Below are 27,411 nucleotides of genomic sequence, written 5' to 3' on the forward strand. Positions count from 1 at the left end.
TCCCATCATTTTGTGCCTTCACAATGCTGCCATGTATGTGCTGTCTGCTGACTACACATGATGCGAAACACTTATCTGGGGTCCTGTAATTATTTTAATTGTCTGATAGAGTCCCAGAGCAAAATGGTTTGAGGACCCCTGAAATAGACAATATTAAAAAATAATATCCCCCCAAAAAACTCCACTTTTCTACCTCAGGTTTTAACTATGAAAATCACTGCAAAACAACGTTAACAAATATTTCTTGATGAACACTGTGTAAAAGGAAAGGTTTTATTTCAGCTATTACAAAGCACAAAAGTATCATATACTTGCACATACCGGTATATAAAAGGGCACATCTTTGTGCTATCAATGGTACGTAAAAAGTGAATAGTTTAGGAAGAAGAAAATGTTCCTGCTAGTCACAGTTAAGATATGGGCTAAATCCATCTCCATTCAGGTGTAAGTTAAATTCCTTCTTTAGTCAACCTTGGGGATTATCACCTCTGTAAGCAGTAAGGCACAGAAAGTTGCTAGGTTTATTTTAATGTAAAATTCGAGAGGATGGGGGAAAGAATTAAATGAATGCAACAATTCATTGAACTGCAAAGAAAATTAAAAAAATAAAGAACTTTAAAATTCCCAAAAGGTGTGTGTACACAGTATATATTAAAAAAAAATTACAGTGTTAAAATGCTTTTAAGCATGCACTCTTAATGTTGGTTATTTAATGACAGGCCATATCCTACTTATTAGGAATTACGGGTGGGATTTATCAAGACCAAAAGAGAGATAAATTACCAACCAATCAGTTCCAGTCATGTTACAGGATGTGTTTGAAATATAACGGAAAGAAAATACCAACCAATCAACTTCTAAGTTTAGATAAATCTCATTTGGTGGCTTTTTTTTAACCACTAAAACACTGGACTTATTACCAAGCAGTGCCCACAGTGTTTAGTAGTTTTCTCAACATGTTTCAAGCACCTAAATAGAACATGGTGTTATTTCTATTATTTAAAGTAGGCTGTAAATGCAGTTCATCCTGCTATTTATTCCTACTTAATAGATACATAAGCAGAAGAGGTTGTTTAGGATATGTAAATAAAAATGTCGAAAAGGAGAAAATATAAGCCAAAATAAAAGTACCAAAGCGTGCTAAACAGCAGGAAATCCTATAAAAGAAAAATAACAGAAAAACTCTCTCAAAAGATATAACCACATATAATCACATGACCGTTGATTATCCATTGTTATAAGTGTCAGTCAATGCCCTGCATCCTATAATCAAGGACATAGAACGTGAGGAAAACCAAACATGATATATTAAACATGTATGCATTATATTTATTTAAATTTCTCTTACCCAAAATACTTGCTTCCCAAATATGCACAAATACACTTTAAACATTTCTCATCTACAAAATGCATTTTATCTAAACTTCAGTAGTTCTACTGACATTATGGAGGCCATTTCAATGTTCCAGTTTAGTTAGGACCAAAAAAAAAGTAAAAAATGAAAAACAAAATAAAGGGATATATGCATAATAGAACCCTGGATAAAAGGGATTTTTTGTCTCTTTGCCAAACAAGTCCTCAGGGTTTTGCATTATATCCCAAACCAACACTGCAGAAGAAAAAAGTTAAAAAGGACGGAAGAAACAGAAGTTTGATTTTCTATGTAAGAAAAAAAAAAAAAAAGTACACAGTAGGAAATGAATATATGAAGTTATCAAAATTAATCTAGAGCCGATTCTTGCTCTTTTTTAATGGTTGTTAGCATAGAGTTCTCATTTTCTGCAGATTCAGAGTCCCCACTACTCAGCAAGATGGACTTCCCTTCGTCTTCAAGAGCAAAGACGTCTGAGTTTTGACCTTGGCACGTATGTTTGACCACCTCATTGGGCGTAGAGAATGTTTTGTCGCAGAGGTTGCACTTATAACGTTTATTTGTTTGAACTAGCATGTTGTCCATTTGGCTGCCTTCATCAAACGAACACAACTCCAGAGTCTGCCTATCCACCACTGTGTAGGTATCAGAGCTCTTTAGGCACACATGCCTAGCAGCCTGGTTTGCCCTGCAGAAGCTCTTGTCGCAGGTGCTGCACTTGAATGGCTTGCCTGTGTGGATGTACATGTGCTCCCTCCAATGGCTTTTCTGGATAAACTTACGCCCGCAGATCGTGCACTCATACTTCCTACGTTTCACTTCTCTTTCCTGGTCGGCTTGCTCCAAATTATCTATGTCAGCAATATCTGTAGGTGGCGGTGTCTCAGCTTGCTGTTGCCCATCAATTATTGGCGAGTCTGAGATCTGTGGCATATCACTGTCACTGATCATTCCAGTTTCAGTTGTCTCCATGGATTCTTTTCCCATCTCTGATCCATTGTTACAGAAGGAAGGGGAAATGCTGGTTTCTGCCTGCCCGGTTGGGGTGCTAAACGGCATCCCAGTGTGAAGTTGGAGGTGTTCCCGCAGACTACTCCTCAAGTTAAAGCGACGACCACACAAGTGACAAGCGTAGTATTTGGGGAAGCTTCCATTCCTCTTCATAATGCTTGGCTTGACATGAGCGATGGTCAGGGATGTGTTCTGCTCCTCATTTGGTGACTCTTCCATGCTATTTTCCTCCATAGATGCTGCAGGAAGAACAGAAGAAGTTGGCTCAGGAGACAAAGGAGCATTTACAGGTTCAGAGAAAGATAAATTTGTCCTGTTTGCTGCCGGCAGTGACGGTGGGAGTGGCGTTAACTGCACAGTATCTGAAGATGTATCCTGATTTAACCTGGAAGATTGTGTTCGAGGTTCACGACTGGGCTTCTCAGCTGCTGGGGTGACTTTTGGTGGCTGCCTTATCTGATGATCTGCTATCTGAATCCCATAAAGAGAAGATGCAAGTGGAAAAACCTGATCTGGGTGAGAAAACCCACCATGACTTGCAAGGCTGGCCTCTTGGATTAAAGGAAAGGCATGCAAAAACTTTATTCCTTGCTCGAGGCGTACAGGATCGATAAGTTGAGGTGCCATCTTTCCAGTGTACATCAGATGTAAGAGATAGCTAAAGATGTCAGGCTGGATGTCTGTTGATTTCAAGCGAACACATTCACTGTAGGCAGGAAACAAAAGAAATATATCATTATAAAGAAGGAAAGAAGATAAACAAAAGCAATATATACATAGGAATGCACAAGTTTTAAGATCCCCAATGTAAAATAATCACTGACCTAAAATAAAATTGCAACATTTAAAAAGACCTACTGATAACAAATATAATTGCGATTATAATTGCGATAGTTTCCATACATTAAACAGAAGTAGACATGTTTACTCTGCAACTAGTAATGTATGTAAAACAAATGCAGAGAGATTTACAGACTACAGAATCCCTGAATGGGGTTACTGGCAAGCACTGAAAGAAAATTCCTTATATACGATTACAAAACCATCACATATTGATCCATTATTAATATTTTGATGGTACAAAGCATTTTCTACTTTAGATTTAGTGTTTGTATTTTGCGCTTCGTGTTTAAATTAATTTGAAATAGTTACCATACACTAGCAAATTTTACAGATTTGGACCCTCATCCTAATTACATCGGTCCCCCAGCGGGTAGGCACAGGGGGCCGATGTTTGTGCCATGTGCATAGCTTCTGTGGGGCGGGACAGGGCAAGTGGCAACGCTCTGACATGGGAACTCCCAGCATTTCATAAGCGTCCACATGCAAAAGCTGGACATTCCCATGTAAATCCGGCCCGGATGCAGTGTTCCGGGGGTGGGCGACTGGTGTCACAGGACGTCAGCTGCCTGCCCTTTCTTCGGTCCGGAGCCTGCAAATATGTCAGTCTTCACACACTTACATTTGCGAGCCCAGGAGAAATCATTAGATGGTCGCTGTTTTCATAACATATCCCCTCGCATGGTTGCGAGGAGATATGGCAGCGGCAGGGGGCGTTCTTTTCGGTGGGGTGGGCACTCTGGGACTCGAAAAACTGTGAGCTTCGCAGCTTACCGAGTCAACCAGAATCCGGCTCTCAGATCATTGCTGCTGTAAAAGGGTTGTGTAGTCCCTGGGTTGACAGTCACTAGGTCCACCAGTTTTGACAGAATGTCAACACAAGCTTAAGGTCGACATACTGTTTTTACTTATTTTTTTGTGTAGACCAACTTGGTTCATACTTGGTATCTAAGTGGGCATAAAGTGAGAATTTAATAGTGTGCCGTACCCGCAGCATGGCGAGTCATACGAGAGGACGCGGTACACTTATACGGTGCCCATGTCAGGTGTCGAGGTAGACATAGTCTACCCACTATACTGTAACGAGGACATACCAGTATACTGTATTTGCTGCCCATACTAGAGATGTAAGAGGTGGGAGGCAAACACACACTGGACTCACCTTCACTGATGCAACAGTTAATATAAAGACAGAAACATCTCTCGTATTAAATATTTGAAATTAACTTGTAGTTACTAATTCCCATATTGCAGAAGAACTCGTTACTAAAGCTAATCTAGCAAAGTCCATGCATTGCTAATATTTAACCAGGTGGGGTCAGTGTTTTCCCAAACTTCTAGTAGAATGCTCATCATAGAGAATAAAAATAAAAGTACATTTTACCGTAATGAGAAACTATGCAAAATGCCTGTACACATGACTGATTTGAGTATAAGAGGCCCTTTTTTAAAAAAGCATAGGTTTCTTTTGTTTTTCTCTCCCTGCTATAAAAGGAGAGGGATGCATACATATTCCAAATATTTGTTAATCAGATGACAAAAATAATATATGCCACTGATATGTTTTTAAGCCTATGTCCCCATTTTGGAAACTAGGTTTTTGTATATTTCACCGTATATTATCTTTCTGCTGCTGAAATGTGCTTCTGTTGCAATGGTTTTCTCGGTCCTCAATAAAAAAAAAAAAAAAAAAAAATGCAAAATTTGAATTACTGGTAATAAACAGCATTAGGGATTAACTCACGCGGCCTGGCCTGGCCTGGTATGGAGTAGGCAGCAGGGTGCTGTAGCTCCCAACGTCCATCCGCTCTACACCCTATTTGCCTGATGCCAGTGGTGAACTCCCACTGGTGTTTGCCCTTCTACCACTGGGGGACCCCCTGATACCTTTAGCCCTGGTGTAAAGGGTGAAGTGTAGCGACAGTGCCTAGTCTGCAGTGTGTCCGATCCACAGCTTGCTGTGGGGACTCTGCCGGGTCGTCTCCTCCTGCGCTCCTCTGCAGTGGTCCCATCCTCTGCCACGTGCTCTGTCTCTGGCCCCAGCGAGTGAGTATGTGTCGGGACAGAGTGGACTCCTGGTGCGGCAATGACCCCACTGCGGCCTCGCTGGACTTCAGCGCCAACTTTAGTGGGGTGGGCGGGCTGTTTTGGTGCCCTGTACGCGGGAAAGGCTGACTTTAGAGGCCCCCTGGGAGAAGCCTGCTTTACTGAGGTCCCTGGCTGTCACTGCGCATATATTGAGCTTCTGTTAGGGGGGCTCTGTTATTTGCCACTGGTGCCCCTGCACACAGAACTGTACTTGTGAGGCAGCTGTGGCTCCCATCCCCTTACTGATATCTTATCCTGCTACTGGGAGAAATACTTTATCTATATTGCATTCTGTGCTTATATTAACAGGACCTTCTTTGTGCTGGTCTTTTAGTTTTATTTACAGACTGCCTACTCTCCTATTTCTTGCTGTTTGTATATAACACTCCTAGGATACCGCTTCTCCTTGCTGGAGTTAAACTCTTATAATCTGGACGGTCTATAATAATTTCTGCGCCTCCAGCTGACATCCTACCATTTCCATGTGTGTGATTGCTGGATAGCGCTGTGCCTAAATACGACCTCTTCCCCATCTGGTTCAAGCTTTGCATCATTGTAGCCAATTTGGCTGCAGCGGCCAGTCTCCTTTACAGGTTTGGTGGTGTACTAGGCACCACAACCTACACTTGAGATCCTCCATGCAGCAAATCTGCACTCCTACATATTTGGAATTCTGGCTGTGTCTACTCTGCATATAAATATGGAAGCTTCTCTTCAATTAATCCTACAGGCTGTACATGCCTCGGCTGACAGGCTTCGTAGCAAGCTCACTGTTGTACAAGGTAATGATCTCTCTGCCTCCATGATGAATGTGTTGTGGAAGATAAAGAAATTATGCCTCAAGGCCATGATATTGCAGTCCCTAAAGCTTCTGTGTCCGATCATACCCTGGATGATACACTTGGTTTCCCGTAGCTATGTGTTTAGTTCAGTGGTTCCCAAACTATGCGCCGTGGCTCCCTGGGGTGCCACAGCACTGTCACAGGGGAGCCGCGGCTGACGTGACTAATAAGGCACCCTGCTGGCAGCCAGCCACGTTTCTCAGTGGAGAGACAGTCTGTGTATTGTGCGGGCTGGATGCGATGCGCTTAGGACAGATCAATGGGCCGGCAGATGTGAGTGTAATCAGCTGGTGGCAGGAGGGAGAGGGCTGATTATCGGGTGAATGGAGTAGGAGGAAGGGGGGGGGGCTTGCATTCCCAGTGACAAGGGGCATCAAAAGGGACAGCCAACTAGTGCCTGCTGATCTGAGGTTGCCCAAAGCAGCCCTCTCCCCCCCTCCTCCTGCCCAGTACCTCCAGTAGTCTCCCTTCCCCCTCAGCCAGCGGAACACCCAGCGAGCGGGGTAAGGAAGGAGCTGCACCGTCGGGCTTTTGCTACATGTGGGCGGAGTTTCACGGGATGACAGGGGGCGGAGCTAAAGGAGAATCAGGCAGCTTCTGCTTTATGCAAAATGGGAGAGGAGAAGCTGCTGCATTTCCTGCCCTACCCAGCCAGACTCCAATGTAATTTTTATGGTAAGAGTGGTGTGTGTGTGTGTGTGTGTGTGTGTGTTTGTATGTATGTAGCTCAGGATTAGGCTGCAGGGGGGGGGGGGGGTTTGGCAGCGCGTCAGTGTGATAGAGCACAGGTCACATGGTGATGGATTGCGGCAGTGTGATAGAGCGCAGACTATGTGGTAAGGGATTGCGGCAGTGTAATAGCAAGCCATGGGGTGAGAGCGCAGCAGTGTGATAGAGCACAGGCTACACATTGAGGGATTGCGTCAGTGTGATAATACTCAGGCTGCATGGTGAGGGATTAGGTCAGTGTGATAGACAGGGCCGGATTTGCCACACAGCCTGTGAGGCACCTATTAAAAGGCGGCAAAATTAGAGTTAACAGGCCCATACCGCTGTTTGCCCGTGTCAGTGTTTGTCCGCCCCGGCAGCGGCCATGACAGAGGGAGTCACACAGTGATCATGCCGCGGAACGGCTCTGCTGAGAGCCGAGGACAGTGACATGGACGCACTATGTGAGCGCGCAGCCGCCTGAAGCCAGCCCGGGCGTGCCGTGCCTGTGCACACTGCCGATCCCAGCTTAAGGGTACCTTGATTAAATCATGGAGACCCAAAGGGTGCCTTAAACCAAAAAAGTTTGGGAACCACTGGTTTAGATGATGATGTGGTCCGCTTAACAATTCTTCCATTGCTCCTAAGGGAAGCTCTATGACCCTTTTTGTTGTATGAATATTCTGGACTTATACCCAAGTATTCCCGTATGACTAGAAACAAGTTACTTATTACACTTTGAGCCTTTCAAGAGCTCAAGAACTGGCCAGACGAGAATCTCAAACAATATAGCAGTTTAAGATGCATTTTTCACAGTTTTACAGTATATGGTCTATACCAGGGGTAGCCCACTCCAGTCCTCGAGAGCTACCAACAGTTAATGTTTTCCAGCTCACCTTGCAGGTGCACTCATTACAGACTAACCCATTTTAAAGATCCACAGGTGGAGCTAATTACTTCACTTGTGATTCTGTGAGGAGACATGGAAAACGTTAACTGTTGGTAGCTCTCGAGGACTAGAGTTGACTACCCCTGGTCTATACTCTTATGATTCTAGCATTATATGCTCTTTGTACCTGTATTTCTTGAGGGGAGCTGGGTCTTGTTTAACCTAGTTTTAGGGTCATAAATCTAATTCCTGTGTCAATTATTCATTGGGCAGTATTCAATGAAAATATTCACAGCGTGCAGCGATTCCTGTTTAGGATTTGCTGCACAGTCGCTGTGTTCCGGAGCCTCACTGTACCACTGCTATCCCCGTATTCAACAAGGCAGGGGGCTCGCTGCTCCTGACGGCGAGTGTGAACCGCCGCAGGGAGCCTGAGGACGGCGGCAGGCAGGGAGATGGAAGTCTCCCTGCCTGCCACAGAATGTATGGGGGGTAGGGGGGGGGGGCTCCCCGGGAGTCAGGCAGCACAAGCTGCCCCCCGGGAGAGTTAGCAGGGGACCAAATATGCACTGCTCCCGATCGTGCATATATAATGATCGGGAGCAGTGAATATATGAATATGTAATGAGCAGCTCTCTGCTCCCGGCCCCCTGCTGGCTGCTATGTGTAAAAATAAAAATATATATTCATGTGCTATATAAGCACATGAATAAAAATAGCATGCCCCTTCACAGAATAAAATTCCTGATTTTTTTACACCAAATGTAAAACAACAACAACTTTATTTTAAAAGTTCACTTTCCACTTCTCCATGAAAAGATGGCTATTTGCTACACAGCGAAAATCACTTAGAAAGACGGCGAGAAGTGCACGTTGAATAGGGTGATTCGCTTTCTGACCCCCCCCCCCCCCACCAAAAAAAATCACCTTCCAACGCGAAAATAGCACAAATTCGCTGTGAAACAGGGCGAATTATCCTCATTGAATACTGCCCATTGTGTTATCCTGTACTTCTGGTTGGGGGGGGAATAGTTTCTTTGAGGGTGGGTGAGGGACGTGTTTTGTTACTTTTTTGAGGCTATTTGCTTTGGGATGTTTATTTATTTTTGTTAGTTTTAGGTGGGAAGTTTGATATACTATATTCTGTTTTCGTTAATTGCACTTTTGGCTAGCTGCAAGGCTTTAACAAATATCTGTATATAAATTTTGCAGTACAATTTCTTTTTTTTCTTCTTTTTAATATTTGAATGGGTTGGGTTTTTTGCTCTACACTTGTCTTTCAAATTTTTATTACTGTCTGAAGAGCACCTTTGGGTACTAGAGATGCTTCGATCCTGTTTTAGCATTATTATACCCTTCCATACCTAAGCTTCATGGGTTAAATATGTTTATATATTTTGCTGTATGTTTGTTGTACTGCATGTAATATTTGCCAACTGTACTACTACCTTTGTTTAGGGGAGTGTATTTTTGTTTAAAAAAAAAAAAGAAAAAAAAAATGTATAAAAAAAACTCAATTCAAAAAGAAAAAAAAAAAGAAATCACAACAGCACTAACTGATAAAGTCAGGCACAAATAAAGATTAATAAATATGTATTTCTAACTGTTCACATGGAAATCTATTGATTTATGTATATGATCATTAATCTATTTGATATTGCTCGATATTGCTCGTGTGGTGCAGCTGTCTTAGCGACTGGAATAAATGTTACAGCAACCGTTCCCTATGCCGCTATAAACTTGTATTTTATTCCAGTTGCCAGGACTACTGCTTCACACAAGCGCAATCTATTCTGTGTGGGCACACAATGCAATTTGATTTATTACAGTGAGAGCCATACCACACAAGAGCCTATTTCCATATATGTTTGGACACCCAGGACTATAATAACTTCCGGAAGAGGCCGGCCTCAGAAGCAGCGTTCAGCGAGTGGCGGAGGGTGGACGGGGACAGGCAGATGAGGCGGCCAGGCAGCGGAGGCTGAGGAGAAGTGTGCGCCCCCGGAGAAAGGAGGAGGCTGAGCGCCGTGTACGCTGGGAGGCACCCGGCTTTGAAAAGCAGTGCACCGCAGCCCCTGGAAACACCATCAGCCGGGAGACACCCGGCCATTTAAAGCAGCGCAACGCAGCCCCCCGCAAAACACCATCAGCCGGGGGACCCAGGACGCCAGAGAGGCACCCGGCCGTGGAAAGCAGTGCGCCGCAGCCCCCGGCAACACCATCAGCCGGGGGACACCCAGGACACCAGAGAGGGGGCACCCTGGGAAGGCAGATCACCTCCCCTTCCCTATGGTCACAAAGGGCTGAGCACAAGGCACAACCACAAGCAGACCCTGTGAGAAGGGCTCCAGCTCACTCTGCGAACCATCACAACCCTCCGCCCGGCTAGGACAGGAGGGGGACCTTCGGCAATTACCCAGAGGCTGAAGGACAACACCCCCCCCCCAACAGGCCACATCAGCCCCAGGTAATTCTGCGGCGGCGCCACCCCCACCCCCCACTGACTCTCCCCCAGCCTCGCTGACTGACTCTTTCTTCCCCCGCCCCCACCACCACCCACACTGCCCTACAGGAAGATTTAAGATGGCGCCGCAATGGCTGCCTAGGAACTGTGCACTCAGCCATATGTGTTTCCAGTGTCTCCTGTGTGATAACTGTACTGTCTCTGCTGTAACTTTGCTGTCTTTGCTCATACTAGTCCTCATACCGTGCTCATAATGTTACCCACCTGGCTGCTGCAACGACCATGATGGTCAGCTTATGGCTGCCTAGGCGCTGCGCAGCTCGGCGGGCATGTGCCCCCTGCATGTAATGTCTTAATGTAATGTATGTAATGTCCCCCCCCCCTTCATCCCCTGCTTGATGCTGCACTGTAATCTGCAAAAAATTCCTAGTGCGCGCAAGCACACATGGCCAATAAAGTTGATTCTATTCTATACATTTTTAGATTGGTTTCTTAATGTGGTAGAGTCTGAACACTCTTAACAGGAGTAGAACTCAATCTGGATTACAGAATGTTTGCAATCTACTCATTAAAATGTACAGAATTTGTTTTAATTACCTTGTCTGGTGCACAAATAGCATTTTGAAATAGTTAGAGAATGATGCAAGAACGGACTTGTGGGCCTTAAAGTAGACATCTCCAATAGCAACAGTGCAGTCACACAGGAACCCAAATTCTCTCTGTGCATTTAATTGCTGCAAGAGTATAAGCCCATGGTTTGCCAAATCCATCTTTTCTCAATGAAGCCTGCAAAGAAAAGAAAAAAAATTCAAATTATTCTTACCTGTCAAAAAGTGTTCTTGTAACACAAATTTAGATGGTCTTACAGTAAAAGGCAATGATTTTTTTTCTCTCGGTGGCTAACAGAGCAACCAGAATTCTCAAAGGCATGACTTCAACAAGATGCTGGAAACACTCCTTTGAGATTCTGATTCATGTTAGCATGCTGGCACCAGGTAGTTCCACACATCACAAAGGTGCTCTATTGAATTGTGATACAATGACAGTGGGGGCCACTGGATAGTAGAATCACTTTGAGAGGATGGTCCATACACACTGAGTGATTTTTCCGGGGGTGGACAACTTTCCCTAGTAGGAAGCTATGGAAATCTGTCCACCCCGTTGCTTTTCAGCTAGTAATACCAGATGAGCGGCAAGGCCATCGATGACGCAGTAGTGCGCACCACTGGTCATCGTTGCCCCGTACACATTGGGCGGCTTTTGAGCCGCCCAACGACAAAACTGAGCTGCTTTCAGCTCATCACCCAGTGTGTAAATGGAAGTAGACTTTTAAATAAAAGTAGATTATAGCCACACACAGATTAACATAATTAAGAACAATACTCAGGTAGTAAGTTCTATTTAAATTATTCTAAACTGGTATTAAGAGGCATAGACTGTGCCAAGAAAACATGATCTGCACCATAATACTGTACCACCAGTCTAAACAATTGACATAAGGGAGGATGGATCACTTTTCACTACATTATGTAAAAGCTCCCGAAGAAATTTAAAATGATCATACTAGGCAAAGCTTCTATGATCTTCAGCGGTCCTGTCCTTCTGTGCCTGTGATTACAGTAATCTTAGCTTTCTGTCCTTGGCAGACAGTATGGAACCCACTTTAGTCTTCTGATGCAGCCCATACACTTGTAACAGAAGATTATGTAAAGCAGTATGGTCATTCTCCTCTGACCCCTCTATTTACAGACATTTTCTGAACCACCTGTCACTGGAAAATGTTGGTTTGGTCAACATATTGTATACTCTAGAGACTATTGCATTAAATCCATAGGGTATCGTCAGTTAATGAGCTACTAAAAGCACCATTAATAAGCCACCAACAATCATGCCAAGGTCAAAGTTACTTAGATTACTTTACTTCTCAATTCTGATGACTGATCTGAACTAAACCCCTTTTCCAGGACTGTGTGTGTTTACAAAGAAATAGCTTCAGCACAAATGTATTAAGAACTGTTGTCCTTCCCCACTTTTTATCCACTTATTCAAATATTTTATCTAATTAGTCAGGGGTAGGTGCACATAGGACTATAACTAGATCCCTGAACATAAAGAAACATATTGGGGCATACACAAACTAACAATTTATGTGTTTCACATCCACACTTATTACAAAGATCCCTTTCATACTTGCAGGACTTTCAAGAGTTCCCTGAAACCCCCCCCCCCCTTTTCAGGCAACCTTACATTCCAGAACCCCCACATAACCACCAGTAGCATTTATATTTAATTGCATCCCATCAGGACAGTCTTGCAATCTCTTGGGACTGCTATGCTATAGATTCCTATCCTTATGTATCCCTCCTATTATTCCTATAGATTGTAAACTTACGAGCAGGGCCCTCCTACCTCTATATCAGTCTGATACTACCCAGATAAGCCCTGTACAGACACATCAATTTGCTTTAAATTCAATTTAATATTAGATTTTTCCATTCGATTTGGCATTAGATCTGTACTTTTGCATTAGATATCGAATTCAATATACATTCATGGCACATTGTACACATTCGATTTACTAGATCAAATTCGATATTTCCTTGGATGCACAGTAGATTTTTCAGTCCTAGTTTGTGAAAACGGGAGTGCGCATCGAATGGAATGTAGATTGAGGGGGACACAAAACCCATTCGATTTCGTTTAGGATTCGATTCAATTTTGCTTCTATGAGCAAAACCGAATTGAAAATCGGGAAAAATCGATACATGTGTACAGGGCTTTAGTTTTATCACTGTTTTCAATTGTAAAGCACAACAGAAAATGCTACGCTATATAAAAAAACTGTAAATAAATGGGTGATTCAATCAGCACAAGGGGGAAGAGTTGCTATTACAAGGGGACCATATCTCAGTGGAGTCATGGATTATTCTATGCAGCGCTATCTGTCTGTAAGCATGTGCTACAGCCTGTACAGTATCACTAAGGACATGCACATGCCAGGTGCACTCATTTGAGACCGATCTCATTCTGGTTTTATGTATCCCCACTAGTAGACTGGCACCAGGATGCCAAGTGAAAGTATGCTGGGACAAGTTAAGGTATGCACATAGAAGGGAGGGGAGGGGGGGGGGGGGGGGGGGAGGGTTAAGGAGCCCATACACGGTCCGTTGTGGACCGGCTCCGTTCTGTACTATGCGATGCGCGCTCCCACACATCACATAGTACGGTACAAAAAGTATGTGCTGCACATACTTTTTGTACTAGGTAAACATCGTATCGGATCGCAATGCATGCACAAGGGATGCGATCCGATACGATGTGTGCTGTTTAAGCACAGAACGGATCCAATGAACAGACCGTTCTTTAGGCTGTGGGACAGAAGGGTAATTATACTTACCTGACTCCTGTTGGGATTCTTTTGATATGCTGGCATCTGTTCTGAATGTTGGGATCCAACTCACTGGTCATCCCTACAAGTACACTTTAGGGCTGACTTGTGAAATGCTGGAGTCAATTCTATTCTCCACGCTGTCAATAGCTTCTAATAAGCATTTTGCAAATGCCAGCTAGTGGATTTCTGCTTGCACCCGTCCTGGAAAACGCTGGTACTCACGACTAAACACCTGCGAGTCTGCATTCTCCAATTTAGCAGCATGCTGATTAGATTAGCTCCGGGAGCTCTCTCCCGGTGCTAGTCACAGCATAGAGAATAGAACTGAGATTATTAGCCCTTTATGACCCCTTGACCCAGTGAAATAGACATTATATAAAAAAAAAAAAAAGTATTACATAGACAGTATTGTGATTTCGATTGCCATTCAAATCCCAATGTCCATTTAAATGTATGAAAATACTGTGATATTTTTCTGGCAAATGCTACAGTACCAATATATGTTTTGGTGTACAAGCTACAATGCTTTCTGCACTTAAAATGAGAATTACCGAAGCATACCTTTTGAGGTTACTTAGGGCCTCATTTGTCTACTTTACCAGAGGTGCCGGACGACTCACCGACAGTCGGGATTCCGACAGTCATTACTCCGAAGTCGGAATCCTGACTGCTCCCTCGTGGGGGTCCACGACCCCCATAGAGGGAGAATAAAATAGGTGGCGAGCGCAGCTCGCCATCATGCCTGCAGCGTGGCGAGCCCGCAAGGGGCTTCATTGCGCTCCCCCCGCTGTGCAGTCGGGATTCCGACGTCGGGCTAAGGACTCTCGGAATCCCGACTGTCGGTGTGTTATAACACACCCTTACCAGAGTCATCCCTAGGATACACAGGAAACATGTAATGGGCCATAATGGGTTAAGCATACGTGGGTTGTATTAAATATGTTGCCAATCACAATGTCAATATTTAAAACAGTAACAGCATAATGTTGAATGCTACAGAACCACATATTTTACTTGCAGGTAGGAAATATATTTTTGAATTTAAAAGTAGGAACTTGTTCCCATCTTCTGTCTATGAAGAGGTTAGTCAATACATGAAGAAACAGAACTTTCAACAATAGGTGACAATTGTCATTTTAAATTGTAACCTTGATTGAAAATAGCAAGCTTAGTTATTCTTTAATCCCCTTTCACCCCAATGTTGTACGATGTGTTTTTAGGCAATTTATCAAGTTATAAATGGACCTTAACAGAACATTAAGAAACAGTGGCCATCGAAATGAACAATACAAGATTACAAAATAGCCAATACGAGGTTTATCATAATCCACACTAAACATTTTTTGACATTTCAGAATATGGGACCCCCTGGGTTAGCATAACAAGCTGCCTCAGAACACGATCCACATGGGCATCTACTGTGAATAGCAACCTGTGGTAAGTACTTGAACAAGTTTAATGAAGCAGTGTAGTTTAATGGAGCAGTGCTAACCCGGGAGCCCATGTTCTGAACTTCCACCTACATTGTATTACGAGGTGTTCTCAAACTCTCCAGAACTGCTTTTGCTGCTCACAGGTTACCTCATTATATGTGTGCAGCAGTGTCACCAAACACAGGGAGCCAGGTACACTACACTGTGTCTCACTATGAGAATGTGGTACAGGAATAAGTGCAGATACACATACACACAGCAGCACTGTAACCAGTCATTGCAGTAGTGTAATCAGTGCTGCAGGCAGTGAGTGTGTACAACTATATAGCCCTCACGTTCTGCTGAGTGCTATGGCCTGTGCAGCAGCTGGTGTCTGTGCGTATAAACGTGTGCATATGTAGGATACTATGTGTGTGTATAATGTATATGTGAGATGCAGGCAGCAGTGCATATAGCCACAGACCAGGGCCATGTGCGGCTCCCGTCCAACAGCCGGATGCACACAGGCAGCAAGGAGGGAGCCGGGGGCGGGGCGCAGCCATTTCCGCGCAGCTGTGGGGAGGAGGGGGTGGGGCAGGCGGCAGATGGGGGAGGGGAGACGAGACACATAACGAACAAAGATGGCTGCGGCTTGGGCTGAGCGGCGGTGGGGAAGAGGCGGGGTGTGGCGTGGAGGCGCACACACATGGCGGCGACAGGGAGGAGGTGGGGGAAGGGACATGGCGGACGCTCTTTGTCCGTCCGGATCCCCCGACGTTCTAGAACGTTACATGGAGCGCTCTCTCCTCTCAGGCCGCCGCCGGGCGCATCCTCCCCGCCGATCCGCCGCCTACGTGCCGCCGTGGCTGTCCGGGCCTTGCGCGACCCCTCCATGTCGCGGCAGGCTGCACCACGGAGTGACCCGCTGTCGGTGCGCGGGTCTCCGTCCGGGGCATCCCGGTGCGGGGAGCGGGCGGCTATACCGCTGAATAAGGGCGCACACGTGGTGTGACCCGCTGCACTCACCTCCGCGTCACGTCTGCTGGGAACACCAGGAGCCCGTCCGTGCTCCGTGACCGTAGCCGCCGCTGCTGCTGCCACCTCCTTCTCTTCCTCTCCGAGAGGAGGGAGTGAAACAAGGGGGGGGAGAATCCCGTCGGTGCTTTCCTGTCCGGTTACGTTAAGGTCACATGACCGGCAGCGGGGGGCAGTCGTGCAGTGAGGCTGGCAGAGCTCTCCCGCCGGGAGTATGAGGCGAGAGCCGCCTTCCCCTCCCCCCATACACTGAGTGAGTGTGTGTGCAGCCCACAGCACGGCCCCGCCGCCACCGCTGCCGCCATCTCGGTCTCCTCCCGCCGAGCTCCATGTCTAAGGCCTATGCTCTGCCCTGTGCGGGGAACAGGCAGGAGTCACGGCAGTACCGCACCAGCGGCAGCTCATGGTGTCTCCTTTATTGGCTTATGACAGAGTTTCATGGCTGAATTTGGCCAACCACAACAAGGGTCACGTCAAAAAAATAATTGTTGAATAATAAAGGCAACCAATACGATAATCGCATCTCATAACACGTTCTTAGTACATCTCACTGTGGGCTGCTACACTTCTTCTCTCCTACCAAAATAAGTTTACAGCATGACATCCTCAGCACCTGGTAACCACATGTCACCTGTGTGCACAATACACAGCATCCACACACCATGGCCCTTATTCTGATTGATGCGGACTTTACCGCGTTCTTACGGATTGCGTCTTTACGGCGTCTGCGCATGCGTAGAGAACGCAACGCGCATGTGCCACGCCTTGACTCGGTACCAGTTCGGACAAAGCCCGTCCAAAACTGGTCACCGCAATCAGTCGGGAAATAGGGGCGTATTATGGGCGTCATGCGGAATGACACATGGGCGTAGTTTCAAAGTGGGCAAAACGGGGCGGAAACATGGGCGGACACGGGGGAGTACACTTATGTTGGGGGGCGTACATTCGGAAACCACTCCGAATGCACGCGAGCAAAAAGGGCTGAAATGTGCGGTGTCCACAAGTGTACTATTGCTTTGCGGACACCACTCGTTCATGCGGTAGGCGAACGTACGCCTAATGACTACAACCATTAACACCTGAACCCAATACAATCTACTCCTTTACTCATTACTCACTAATAGGACGCTTGTCAGTGCTTTAATTGAAACGATTGCTGCTTCAAGGAAACCTTACTCATCAGCCACATATGCTGTACTTCTCAGACACTTAAAAACTGCTAACAATTGACATGACAGAATATTAATACTAGCAATACACATGTGTATTCGACATGTACTCATGAAACCACACATTTTGGGTAAAGTAAACACATTTATTTATATTCATGTCACACTCAATGCCACTGTCATGCAATGACCATAAAATTAAACATCACAACTATAAACAACATGGCAGGAATGCAGCAAAATAAATAATAATAAAACAAAAATATAATAGCACACAGATGGACAGTGGGTCATGTGATGTCTTGCAGAAGATACTTCATAGTGGGTTGTTTGGCGTAAATACTCCGCTTACGTGCGGTAGCACCGCTTGGCTCCCGGTCGGATGCGGTATTCCCGAGCATACTCTGTAATACTCTGTAATACCGTGCCGAATCGGAGTGTTTCTCCCGCACACGCATGGTTTGTATGTCGTCCGTAAACACGCCCTGTTCTTAAAGAGTGAGTCCGTCCGAATGCGGAGGACACGTGGGCGTTTCTACGGACGATGGCCGCATGCGGAAAAACACCGTGGCGTGCGGACCGCTCCGTAAGAATGCGGGAATTTCCGCACAGATCAGAATAAGGGCCCATGTATGTAGCAATACAGGATGATAGCGTGTCGCACGGTGTGCCAGGTCACTAACGATGTTAGCATTATATATATATATATATATATATATATATATATATATATATATATATATATATATATATATATAATCTGTCACATTACACATGGGGTTGATTCAATCAGCACAAGTAGGGTGAATTGCTATTACACCATATTGTACCACATCTCACCCTGGCGTCATAATATTCAGCCCTATGTGTTCGGTAAGCACTGAGCAGGATCAGCTAGTCCACATGTACAGTAGATGTGGTATATATAGCCGTGGGGTTCTTCACTGTTTTTTTTTTTTTACCTAAATTTCGACACAGTTGGATGGTAGGGCATGAAATACCACGTCGGCTCAAATAAACAGTGAAAAACCACGTCGACCTTGCCCATGTCGACATAATGCTTGTGTCGACCTGTTGACCTAATGACCGTATCCCACTGAGATAGTGACACCTTTGTTTTCTTATGGTTTAATGTACAAAAAATGTGTTACAAATATTGTATACAATTACCGTCAGGCTATGTGTACATGCTGTATATGAAACAAAAACATTACATCTTTGGTCATATCAATAAGATGTCTCATTATGGTATGCAAATATTCTAAAATATGGAAACATCCACAATATTTCTGGTCAAAAATTCAAAACTTCTGGTCTCCAAGCAGACATGGGAGACTTAAACTGCATTTACAACACTTTATAAATCTGTAGGCACATTTTTAAGGGTTTTGTCACATTTATCCATTTGCTGGTGATTGTAAAATAATTTTTAATAACTATAGATATTTTGTAGAATACATATTTACCATTACTATAAATTAGTTTGTGTGTCCTTAGTTTGAGGATGTTACAACCTTGTGTATGAGATATATATTTGTGTGTGTGATGCAGTCAGCATCCTGACATCACACACCTGCGTTCGCATGGGGAGTCCGTTTTTCTGGGTGCATCTTTGTGGGCACCCCCACTAAACGCTGAGCATCTCCAGGTGCTATTCCCCTGTCTGCCCACTGCCTGCCCCCCTGTGCAAACACCACAGCGGCCTTGCACATGCCTATAATCGCCTACCCAGAGCCGTACCAACGTCCCCGCTGCGAATACACTGGGACAGAGTGATGTCGAATCATCCGCATCTAATTCTGATGTGCATGCTGCTGCAACCGCTCTAGTGACTTTGGCCACAGTTGCGTCTTCGACTTTAAGCTAATGCTAGTAAAAGCCATGGCCAGCTGTACAAGCTTTCATCTAAATGTACACTGATTGGGACCCAATTTATATTCTCAACTTACTTTTTATTACTTTTCCCATTTTTTTTTTTTTTTTAGTTTAGTTTCTAATAATCTTATTTTTCTTTTCTTTTTTCCATCTATAGTATTCATTCTAAAAACTTAAACTGTTAATGTAAGAGTAAATATGTTTGTAATACTTTTGAAAGATTCGAAGAACATGTCTCAAAAGATAAAGTTTAGTACAACACTTGTGTCATTTCGCAATTTTAGTTTAGAAGTTAAGTTTGAGTTAATAATGGAATTCGCATTGAATGTGACATAGTTTTCTTTGGAAAATCTGAAAGGTGATTATTCTGCCTTATGTATGTTTGTATGTTTTTCTTGAAACTTGAATATTGTAAGTTGTATATCTAAAGTTTACTAAAATATATTGATTAAAAAAATGGGTTCCGTGCATGTGCAGTACCCCGGAATCTGAATATGCCTCTGGGGCTGCTGCAAAAGAGACTGGGGGCCAGCACATGCGAAGTACCGAAGATGCTACTGCGCAGCCCCGCAGCAGGGACCGACTGCTGGGACAGGGACCGGGATAGGCTGTGGCGGCAGCAGTGGGGACCACAAGCACAGCGGCGTCAGTATTGGAGGGGGGCCCGCATCGCCACAGAGGCAAGAGCCGCCACTGCTCTCAACTATCCTGATTACAGCAGGACAGTCCCGCTATTTGGAGACTGTTTCACTGTCCCTCCCATGGGTGGCAGTGTCCCACGAATTGTAGGGGAGGGGGGAATCGGAGATCACGGAATCTCTTAAGTGCATAGAGGAAGCCGGGGGCTGCCCGCCTGCTAGGGGAGTGCTGGGTACGCCCCTGAAAATGATGTAAATGGCAGATGTGGAGATAGGCCACGCCCCCTCTGCACAAGGCCGTGCCCACCTGTTAGCCCCACCTCTTTTTCAGGCCTGGCACACCTTTGGCATGGCAGGTCCCGAGTTAGGGCTGACAAATGTTAGGAGATATGCAACACAGAGACATCTATACAAATAATAAAGATAGTAGATAATGTGCTATACACTTTCCTGCATCTAATAAATTATGCTTGAACCCGAAGCGTGGCGAGCGCAGCGAGCCCGCGAGGGGCGGCAGTACGTGTCCTCCGACCTTTTCATACCCCCACTATCCACGTCGACGTGGAGTTTAATTTATATAGTTTGGCGAGCCCGAAGCGTGGCAAGCCCCGCGAGGGGACGCGCATTATTTCAGACGTATTACGCGTCTGCTCGCCACGCTTCGGGCTCGGTGGCTCGCTGCGCTCGCCACACTATATAGTTTCAACTCCACGCCGATGTGGATAGTGGTGGTATGAAAAGGTCGGAGGACGCGTACCGCCGCCCCTCGCGGGCTCGCTGCGCTCGCCACGCTTCGGGTTGGCGTTCATCGTGGGGTGAAGTTAACAATGGGGGGGCATCTGACATAGAAATTACCCATCAGGGTGGGTATACAATCAAAAATTGGGTATGGGGGGCCATTTAACATTGGTTCCTATGTAAAATCGAGTCCATCACATTGGTCGCATTGTATGGCATACAATGGACCCGATTTTACATAGTATTTAACATTACATACAATGCTTACAATGTAAAATCGGGTCGGTCGCATCGCATGCCATTATAATGGCATGCGATGGACCCGATTTTACATTTGTTGGGAAACCTCAAAAAAAGCCCGAAATCGGGTCTGTCGGGTCCCATCGCATACTTTAAGTTAAGGTATGCAATGGGACCCGATGGGCGCCGTGCTAGGAAACAAGTACCATAATTTAAAATGATGTTAATTTCTATTTTCCTTACCACATTGTAATGGATGGCAGTGTTTATTTTATGATAATATATATACTTACAAAGTATTGAGCACTGTGTTACAAAAAAAAAGTTTTTTAGGTGCCACCATTACTAGAAGTGATGTGAGTTGCAGTGAGTAAAAAAACACATAAAACTCCCCCCAAAAACTTGTGTGCGTTCAATTTCAGGCACTGAGCCAGATGTTCTAAGCTTCAAAAGTGATAAAATGGAGAGTGATAAACAGCCAGCCAATCGGCTCCTAACTTCCATTACCGCCAAGTCTGTCTGTTTGTTTTATCACTGTCTACTATTGTAAAGCGGAACAGAATCTGCTGCGCTAAATAACATAACTCACAACTTTCAGGGCACTGGAGTCGGGACATAGCTGATGCGCGCCGCAGGCGTGACAACATTTTTGGGGGGCGTGGCCTAATTTTGACGCTATGGGGGCATGACCCAGAGGCTCTGTGAGCCTCTAGCCATGCCCCCAGCCCCCTGGCTGCGGGAATAGACGCTGTGCGCATGCACACAGCGTTTATTCCCCGCTGCTTAGCAGCCGACAGGGGGGACTCCCAACAGCCCCCCTCACCGCGGGACACTGCCGGCCGCGGGTGGGACAGCGGGACAGGCCCTAATAATCGGGACTGGCCCGCTAAAATTGGGACTGTTGGGAGGTATGAAATAAGAAACTGTAAATAAATAAATAAAATAATGTCATAGACTGTGTTTAAAAAATGTCAGGCAGGAGCTGATTGGTTGGTTGTTTATCACTCTCCATTTTATCACTTTTGAAGCTTAGTGCATCTGGCCCACTGTGTTGTAAAATTCAGCTCATTTGGTTCCACCACAACCGCTGTGAGTTGCAATGTGTAAAAAAATCCCCATAAACCTTGCGCGTTGTTTGTTATTTTACAACACAATGCCTGAACCCATTCAATAGGTACCACAAATACTAAGCACTGTATAGCTCAGTCGATGTGCAGCCATCCAGTACTAGTGCCTTGCAGGGCCGCATTAAGGCTGGTGGGGGCCCTGGGCAACAAATGTGTGGGGGCCCCCACCATTCATATTTTTTGTTGATATTTGTTAAAAAAACATATTTTTTTCCCCCAAACATCGGTCGGGAACATCGCAATCATTGGAACATCGCACAGAAACAAACAAGCAAGAAAGCATGAAAGGATGCCTTTTCCCCTTTGGCATTGTTGGAATGGTAACTAAAGGCGATTGTCGCCCCTTGGATAATCCGGCCCTGGTGCCTTGGCTACTGCCAGCCATGATACTAATTTAACATCTACTAAAGTTGGCCTAGGGCTACAGGACTTGCAATCTTGAAATCAAAACAATATTTCACAATTATAAAAAAATAGTGATGGTCATTTTTACATAGATGTAGTGAATACGTTCCAGGCAATATTCACTGCGTGACATCTGATCCGATGCACGGTCCCGTGGGCATCAGACGGGCTGCATTAAAGATAAGTCGTACGTGCAACCATCAGCAGCATATCGCAGGTGCTTTTTAGCACTTGCGATGTATCGCATCTGATACTCAGTGTGTGCCTAGCTGCAATACAGATAGGTGCTCTCCCTGCTCTGCAATTCCAGCGAGCGACGGGTGGTGGTAAGGCAAATTTTATAAAATCCTTACAAAAAGCATGGGTGGCCCCCGAGAGAGCTCTCATTCATCTGAATAAGTTTTTTTACATTCTCCTGCCCCCCTAGTGCAGCTCTCCAGGAGTTACATACAATAAGTCGCATGCGATTTAATCGCATGTAATAATGGCACATCAAGTGCCAAATCATAAGTGAGCTCTCCTGGGGAGCTGCCAGAGGAAATCAGGTAATTGGGTCCGACTTGTCCCTAGGACAAGGACTAGTCCGATTTGTCTTTAGGACAAATCAGACTAGTGTATGGGGGAATTTAAGTATTTCAAACAAGTAGGCTTTTATTCAGACTGAATTATATAAAGGAAATGCCACCACTGAAATAATGTATAAAGACGGTCTCGAAATTACTTATTTATTATCTAAAAATCTTATTTATACAACAACATAATAAATAAATAAATAAATAATATAATAAATAATACACATATGATATAAAAGTAGCAATCTGTGCAGCTAATGTCACTGAGTAAAGATATGCATATTTTTAAGAGGATAAATGACCTTTATAATTAGATGTTAGGCAGTGCGGTTGATCTGCAGTACTTTTCCAGTGTTCTCCTATGAGAACACTGGCCCTGACCGATTATTATTCGTCATGCTGGATATTAGTCACCAGGTTATAGTGACCTACGGGGCTGCACATCACTATCACTATGGTCCCTACACACATAGTGGTGTAGGGGCATTTTCTAAGCAATCTAGGCCCTTATTCTGATCGGTGCGGATATTCCCGAATTCTTACGGTGCGGTCCGCACGCCACGGTGTGCTGCCGCCTGCGGCCATCGTCCGTAGAAACGCCCACGTGTCCTCCGCATTCGGACGGACTCACTCTTTAAGAACAGGGCGTGTTTACGGACGACATACAAACCATGCGTGTGCGGGAGAAACACTCCGATTCTGCACGGTATTACAGAGTATTACAGAGTATGCACGGGAATACCGCATCCAAACGGGAGTCAAGCGGTGCTTCCGCACGTAAGCGGAGTATTTACGCCAAACAACCCAACTATTATGTCTATTCTGCAATACATCACATGACCCACTTATTCAATTACCTATCCTCATACAAAAATGCTTATTTGGAATTGGAATCAATTAGATGCCAATATATCCTTACAAGCATGCCTAACACATGCATTGCACACATTAACCCTTACAGCAATTGAAGTGCAATGGTTTGTATTAGACCCTGTGTAAAATATTATAAACAATCTACACATATACTGTTTAATGTGCAAATAAAACCAACAACTGTGAACTTGCATAAACCATTTATTTGCATGAAAAATTAACATTTAAATATAAAACTATAAAATAATAAATTACAGTAGTAAATCTCGCAGGTCCTGGAGATCGGCTATTAATAGGCGCAAATGGTGGCCCATCCGCAGGAGGGCCCCACGAACCCCCTCATCTGCCGGTGTTGTGGCATCTGTGGGCATGTCAAAGGGGCAAAAATTAGTCATGATATTCATGCATACATTTCACATACTGCTACATAAATTGCAGAAATGCTAGGTGACATGTGTATATATATATATATATATATATATATATATATATATATATGTAGAGAGATAGAGACACACATAGATAAATAGATATGACACATACATATATACATACATGCAAACTTATTTACTACATACTGTGTTTTTTTCCCTCTACCCTTTACTCTGCAGAAGACATAACAGTCATAGTGTTTCTTCTCATTCACAACCCACCCATGACTAACCAATGACAAGCATGTCATGGCCTCCGTCAATAAGAACTTGTCACAATCTCCTCAGTCTAAGTTCAGTGATGGTTCGTGGCATGGGAGTTATGCAAATGTCAGGAATGCACAGTACACATCCTCAAAATCATAATTCAGTCTAAACCAACCTACAATTCTGTGAGGGCCAAAAAACAATCTGAACTACAGGGGGTGTTTAGGTAGAGGAGGCTCCAGGGACACTGGCAACTTGTGACTCCATTCCAAGGTAGGCCGGCCCATACTCCATTTATAGCATACATCCTATTGTTTATAAATAACATTCAACAAAAAGATAGATTCCACTATATGATGGGTCAGAATCGACGCTTGCAGCAGGTGAATTTAATCCACAAATGATCCACTCATCCCTTTACTCCAGGATCCTGTTTAACTACAACGGTTATGTGGCAGTCAAAATGGAGCTCCAAGCCATCCCACAAACCTGTGTAATTCAGAGGTGTCCTGGATGAAAGGGATGCCTTGGACACCCCATCTAACCCGTACCTGTATCTGTAGCTACCCACTTTGGGTTCTGTATTAATAGTATTGTAACAAAATTTATCATCACCAGTGCTACATAACAAATACCAGTACAACTACTTCATGAATGATGCATTATGTATACATACCGATTTCTTGGGCCTCCGGCGCCTCACACGCCTCCTCCCCCTCGGATTCGGCCAACTCCGGGGCAACCGTGGCCTCCTCAGCCCCCTCCTCCGCCACCTCCTCCGCCACCATCAGCTCCTCCACCTCCTCCTCCGCCACCACCACCTCCTCCACCACCACCACCTCCTCCACCACCACCACCTCCTCCACCTCCTCCACCTCCTCCTCCGCCACCAACACCTCCTCCACCTCCTCCTCCGCCACCAACTCCTCTTCCACCTCCTCCACCACCACCTCCTCAGGCACCTCCTCCTCCTCCACCACCTCCTCCACCACATCCTCCTCCTCCACCATCTCCTCCACCTCCTCCACCATCTCCTCCACCTCCTCCACCATCTGCTCCTCCTCCTCCTCCACTTGCTCCTCCTCCACCATCGGCGGCACCTCCTCATCAGGCTCTTGCCCCTCCTCCTCGGCCTGGCCTGCCTCGGCCTGTTCACGTGCCTGTCGTGCTCTGGCTCGTGCTGTGTGGAAGAAACCAAAATCATGGTCAATGTAGGGTCATTGGGGCACATGTATTAATCCATAACAAGACATACATGGAAGGGTGATAATGTTGGCAAACGATGTTTGAAAGTAGCTCCTTACTGTTAATGGACTCCAAAGTGTGACATTTAAGTTATGATGTGATTGTTAGTAATTTGTTCAATCATTACAACTAGGGAAGCCAATCCCGGGGCATTTTTTCAATCCCGGGATTCGGGATTGAAAAATGCTCAATCCCGGGATTCCCGGGATCCCGGGATTGGCTTTCCTAATAAAAAAACGCCCTGGCCGCCCCGCATTTACTTACATTTGCAGGGGCGGCCGGCGGCCGGGTTGTTGGGTGGGAGCCGGGATGCCGGGTGGGCAGCTTCATCCGGCCGGCGGCAGGGTGGGAGCCGGAATACCGGGTGGGCAGCTTCCTACTTCGGGAGCCGGGTTGCTGGGTCGGCTGGTGACTTCATAATGCGGAGTTGCTTGCTTGCTGGGTGGGCTGGCTAGGTGGACGGGCAGCTTCATCTCTGCCTGCCTGCCTGCGCAGCGTGACCTCTCGTCACTCTGAGAGGTCACGCTGCGCAGGGTTGCTCTGCCGGGTATGGGAGTATCCGGGCAGCGGCTGAGCGAGTGCTCAGACGCTGCCCGGCATTAGACTGCGCATGCGCAGTCTAATCCCGAAAATCCCGGGATTGGAAACTCCAATCCCGGGATTGAAATCCCGGCGTTTTGGGGGCCAAATCCCGGGATCCTGCCGATCCCGATCCCGGGATTGGCCACCCTAATTACAACCCTGGCATTTATCAATGTTTAACACATATTAGATCTGGCACATTGTATGCATCAGAATCATGAATGCTATGTCATTACATATAAAAGCCACATGACTGCATGTTAACCAGGAAGAAGCACACATAACAGTCTATGGACTTTTAAACCCATGGACACCCACTTATCATGAGACACATTTTATTGTTTTTATATGCTATGATGTAAGTGCGAAATTTCATAGCTAAAATACTCACAATCAGCTATCTCGCTCCTAATCTGCTGTAGAAGCTGGGGCTGGCGCCTGCGGAGGTCCGACCACCGCCTCTCTAGCTGTCCGATGGTCCTCCGCACCCGAGTGCGGGCGAAAATCCGGCGCCCTGCCGCAGCATAGGCCCGCCGCTTCTGGCCATTAGTTATAAAGGGCCCAGCACGGCCCAGCCTTGTCTCCATGACGGAGACCAGAGCCCTCAGTTCCGCAGGCGAAAACGGCTCTGCCCTGCGTGTCTCCGCCATGTTAACAATGGCATCAATCAACCAATCATGTGGTGGCATTGGTTTATCACAGTTATTTGTGTTAATAACTTTATTGTTCATCTTTACATGAACAGCGTCTCTGCGCCAACACAAATGGTGACAAATTCGCATGCCTTAAAAACAGTAGGGCTGATGTATGGCAATGAACAAATCTGATATATATAAAACACAGTGTGTATGCACTTAGCAAATCCAATAACGCCTCGCTCCGCCAAGCAACGCGTGCTATAGCTTAGCAACGCATAGCTGTACTTAGCATTACTTACTCTATGCATCTATGTGTATGCGTACATTTATGTTTAAAAGACACATACACATACTTGCAGGTATCCTGAGTCCAGCATTATACAGCAGCGCTGGCTGCCTGGCTGCCTGCCTGCCTGCCTGCCTGCCTGCTCCTTGAAATGTTTAAACATGTTAATAAATTCAAATATCATATATATATATATATATATATATATATATATATATATATATATATATATATCTGCAAACAAATCATACATCAACACAGACAAAAGTCCCCACCACATTAGAGAATAAATCAATGTACTCACCAGACATCAGGGATAGTATCAACTACAAT

General features: G+C 45.3%; 1 protein-coding gene across 3 annotated transcripts; it reads right to left on the reverse strand.

The window, feature by feature from the left end:
- Positions 1-259: 259 nt before the first annotated feature.
- Positions 260-16,459, reverse strand: ZBTB2 (zinc finger and BTB domain containing 2). 3 transcript variants are annotated; one of them, XM_083176197.1, is made up of 3 exons: positions 16,044-16,459; positions 10,812-11,000; positions 260-3,089 (listed from the first exon to the last, which is right to left on the reverse strand). In XM_083176197.1, the coding sequence occupies exons 2-3, from the start codon at positions 10,982-10,984 to the stop codon at positions 1,721-1,723; spliced, it is 1,542 nt and encodes a 513-aa protein (XP_083032323.1). In that variant the 5' UTR covers positions 10,985-11,000; positions 16,044-16,459; the 3' UTR covers positions 260-1,720. The 3 variants fall into 3 exon arrangements, with proteins under 3 accessions (XP_083032323.1, XP_083032324.1, XP_083032325.1); XM_083176198.1 differs by lacking the exon at positions 16,044-16,459 and adding an exon at positions 15,187-15,553; XM_083176199.1 differs by lacking the exon at positions 16,044-16,459 and adding an exon at positions 15,129-15,553.
- Positions 16,460-27,411: the final 10,952 nt, after the last annotated feature.

This window comes from Crinia signifera, chromosome 3 (genome assembly GCF_055691185.1).
Source record: "Crinia signifera chromosome 3, ASM5569118v1, whole genome shotgun sequence".
Lineage (NCBI taxonomy): Eukaryota > Metazoa > Chordata > Amphibia > Anura > Myobatrachidae > Crinia > Crinia signifera.

Excerpts from the sequence above, each read along its gene's own strand:
- ZBTB2 (XM_083176197.1), bottom strand. The coding sequence starts at position 10,984 with ATGGATTTGGCAAACCATGGGCTTATACTCTTGCAGCAATTAAATGCA. Across the intron at positions 3,090-10,811 it reads CTATTTGTGCACCAGACAAG|TGAATGTGTTCGCTTGAAAT; the intron begins GTAATTAAAACA and ends TCCTGCCTACAG.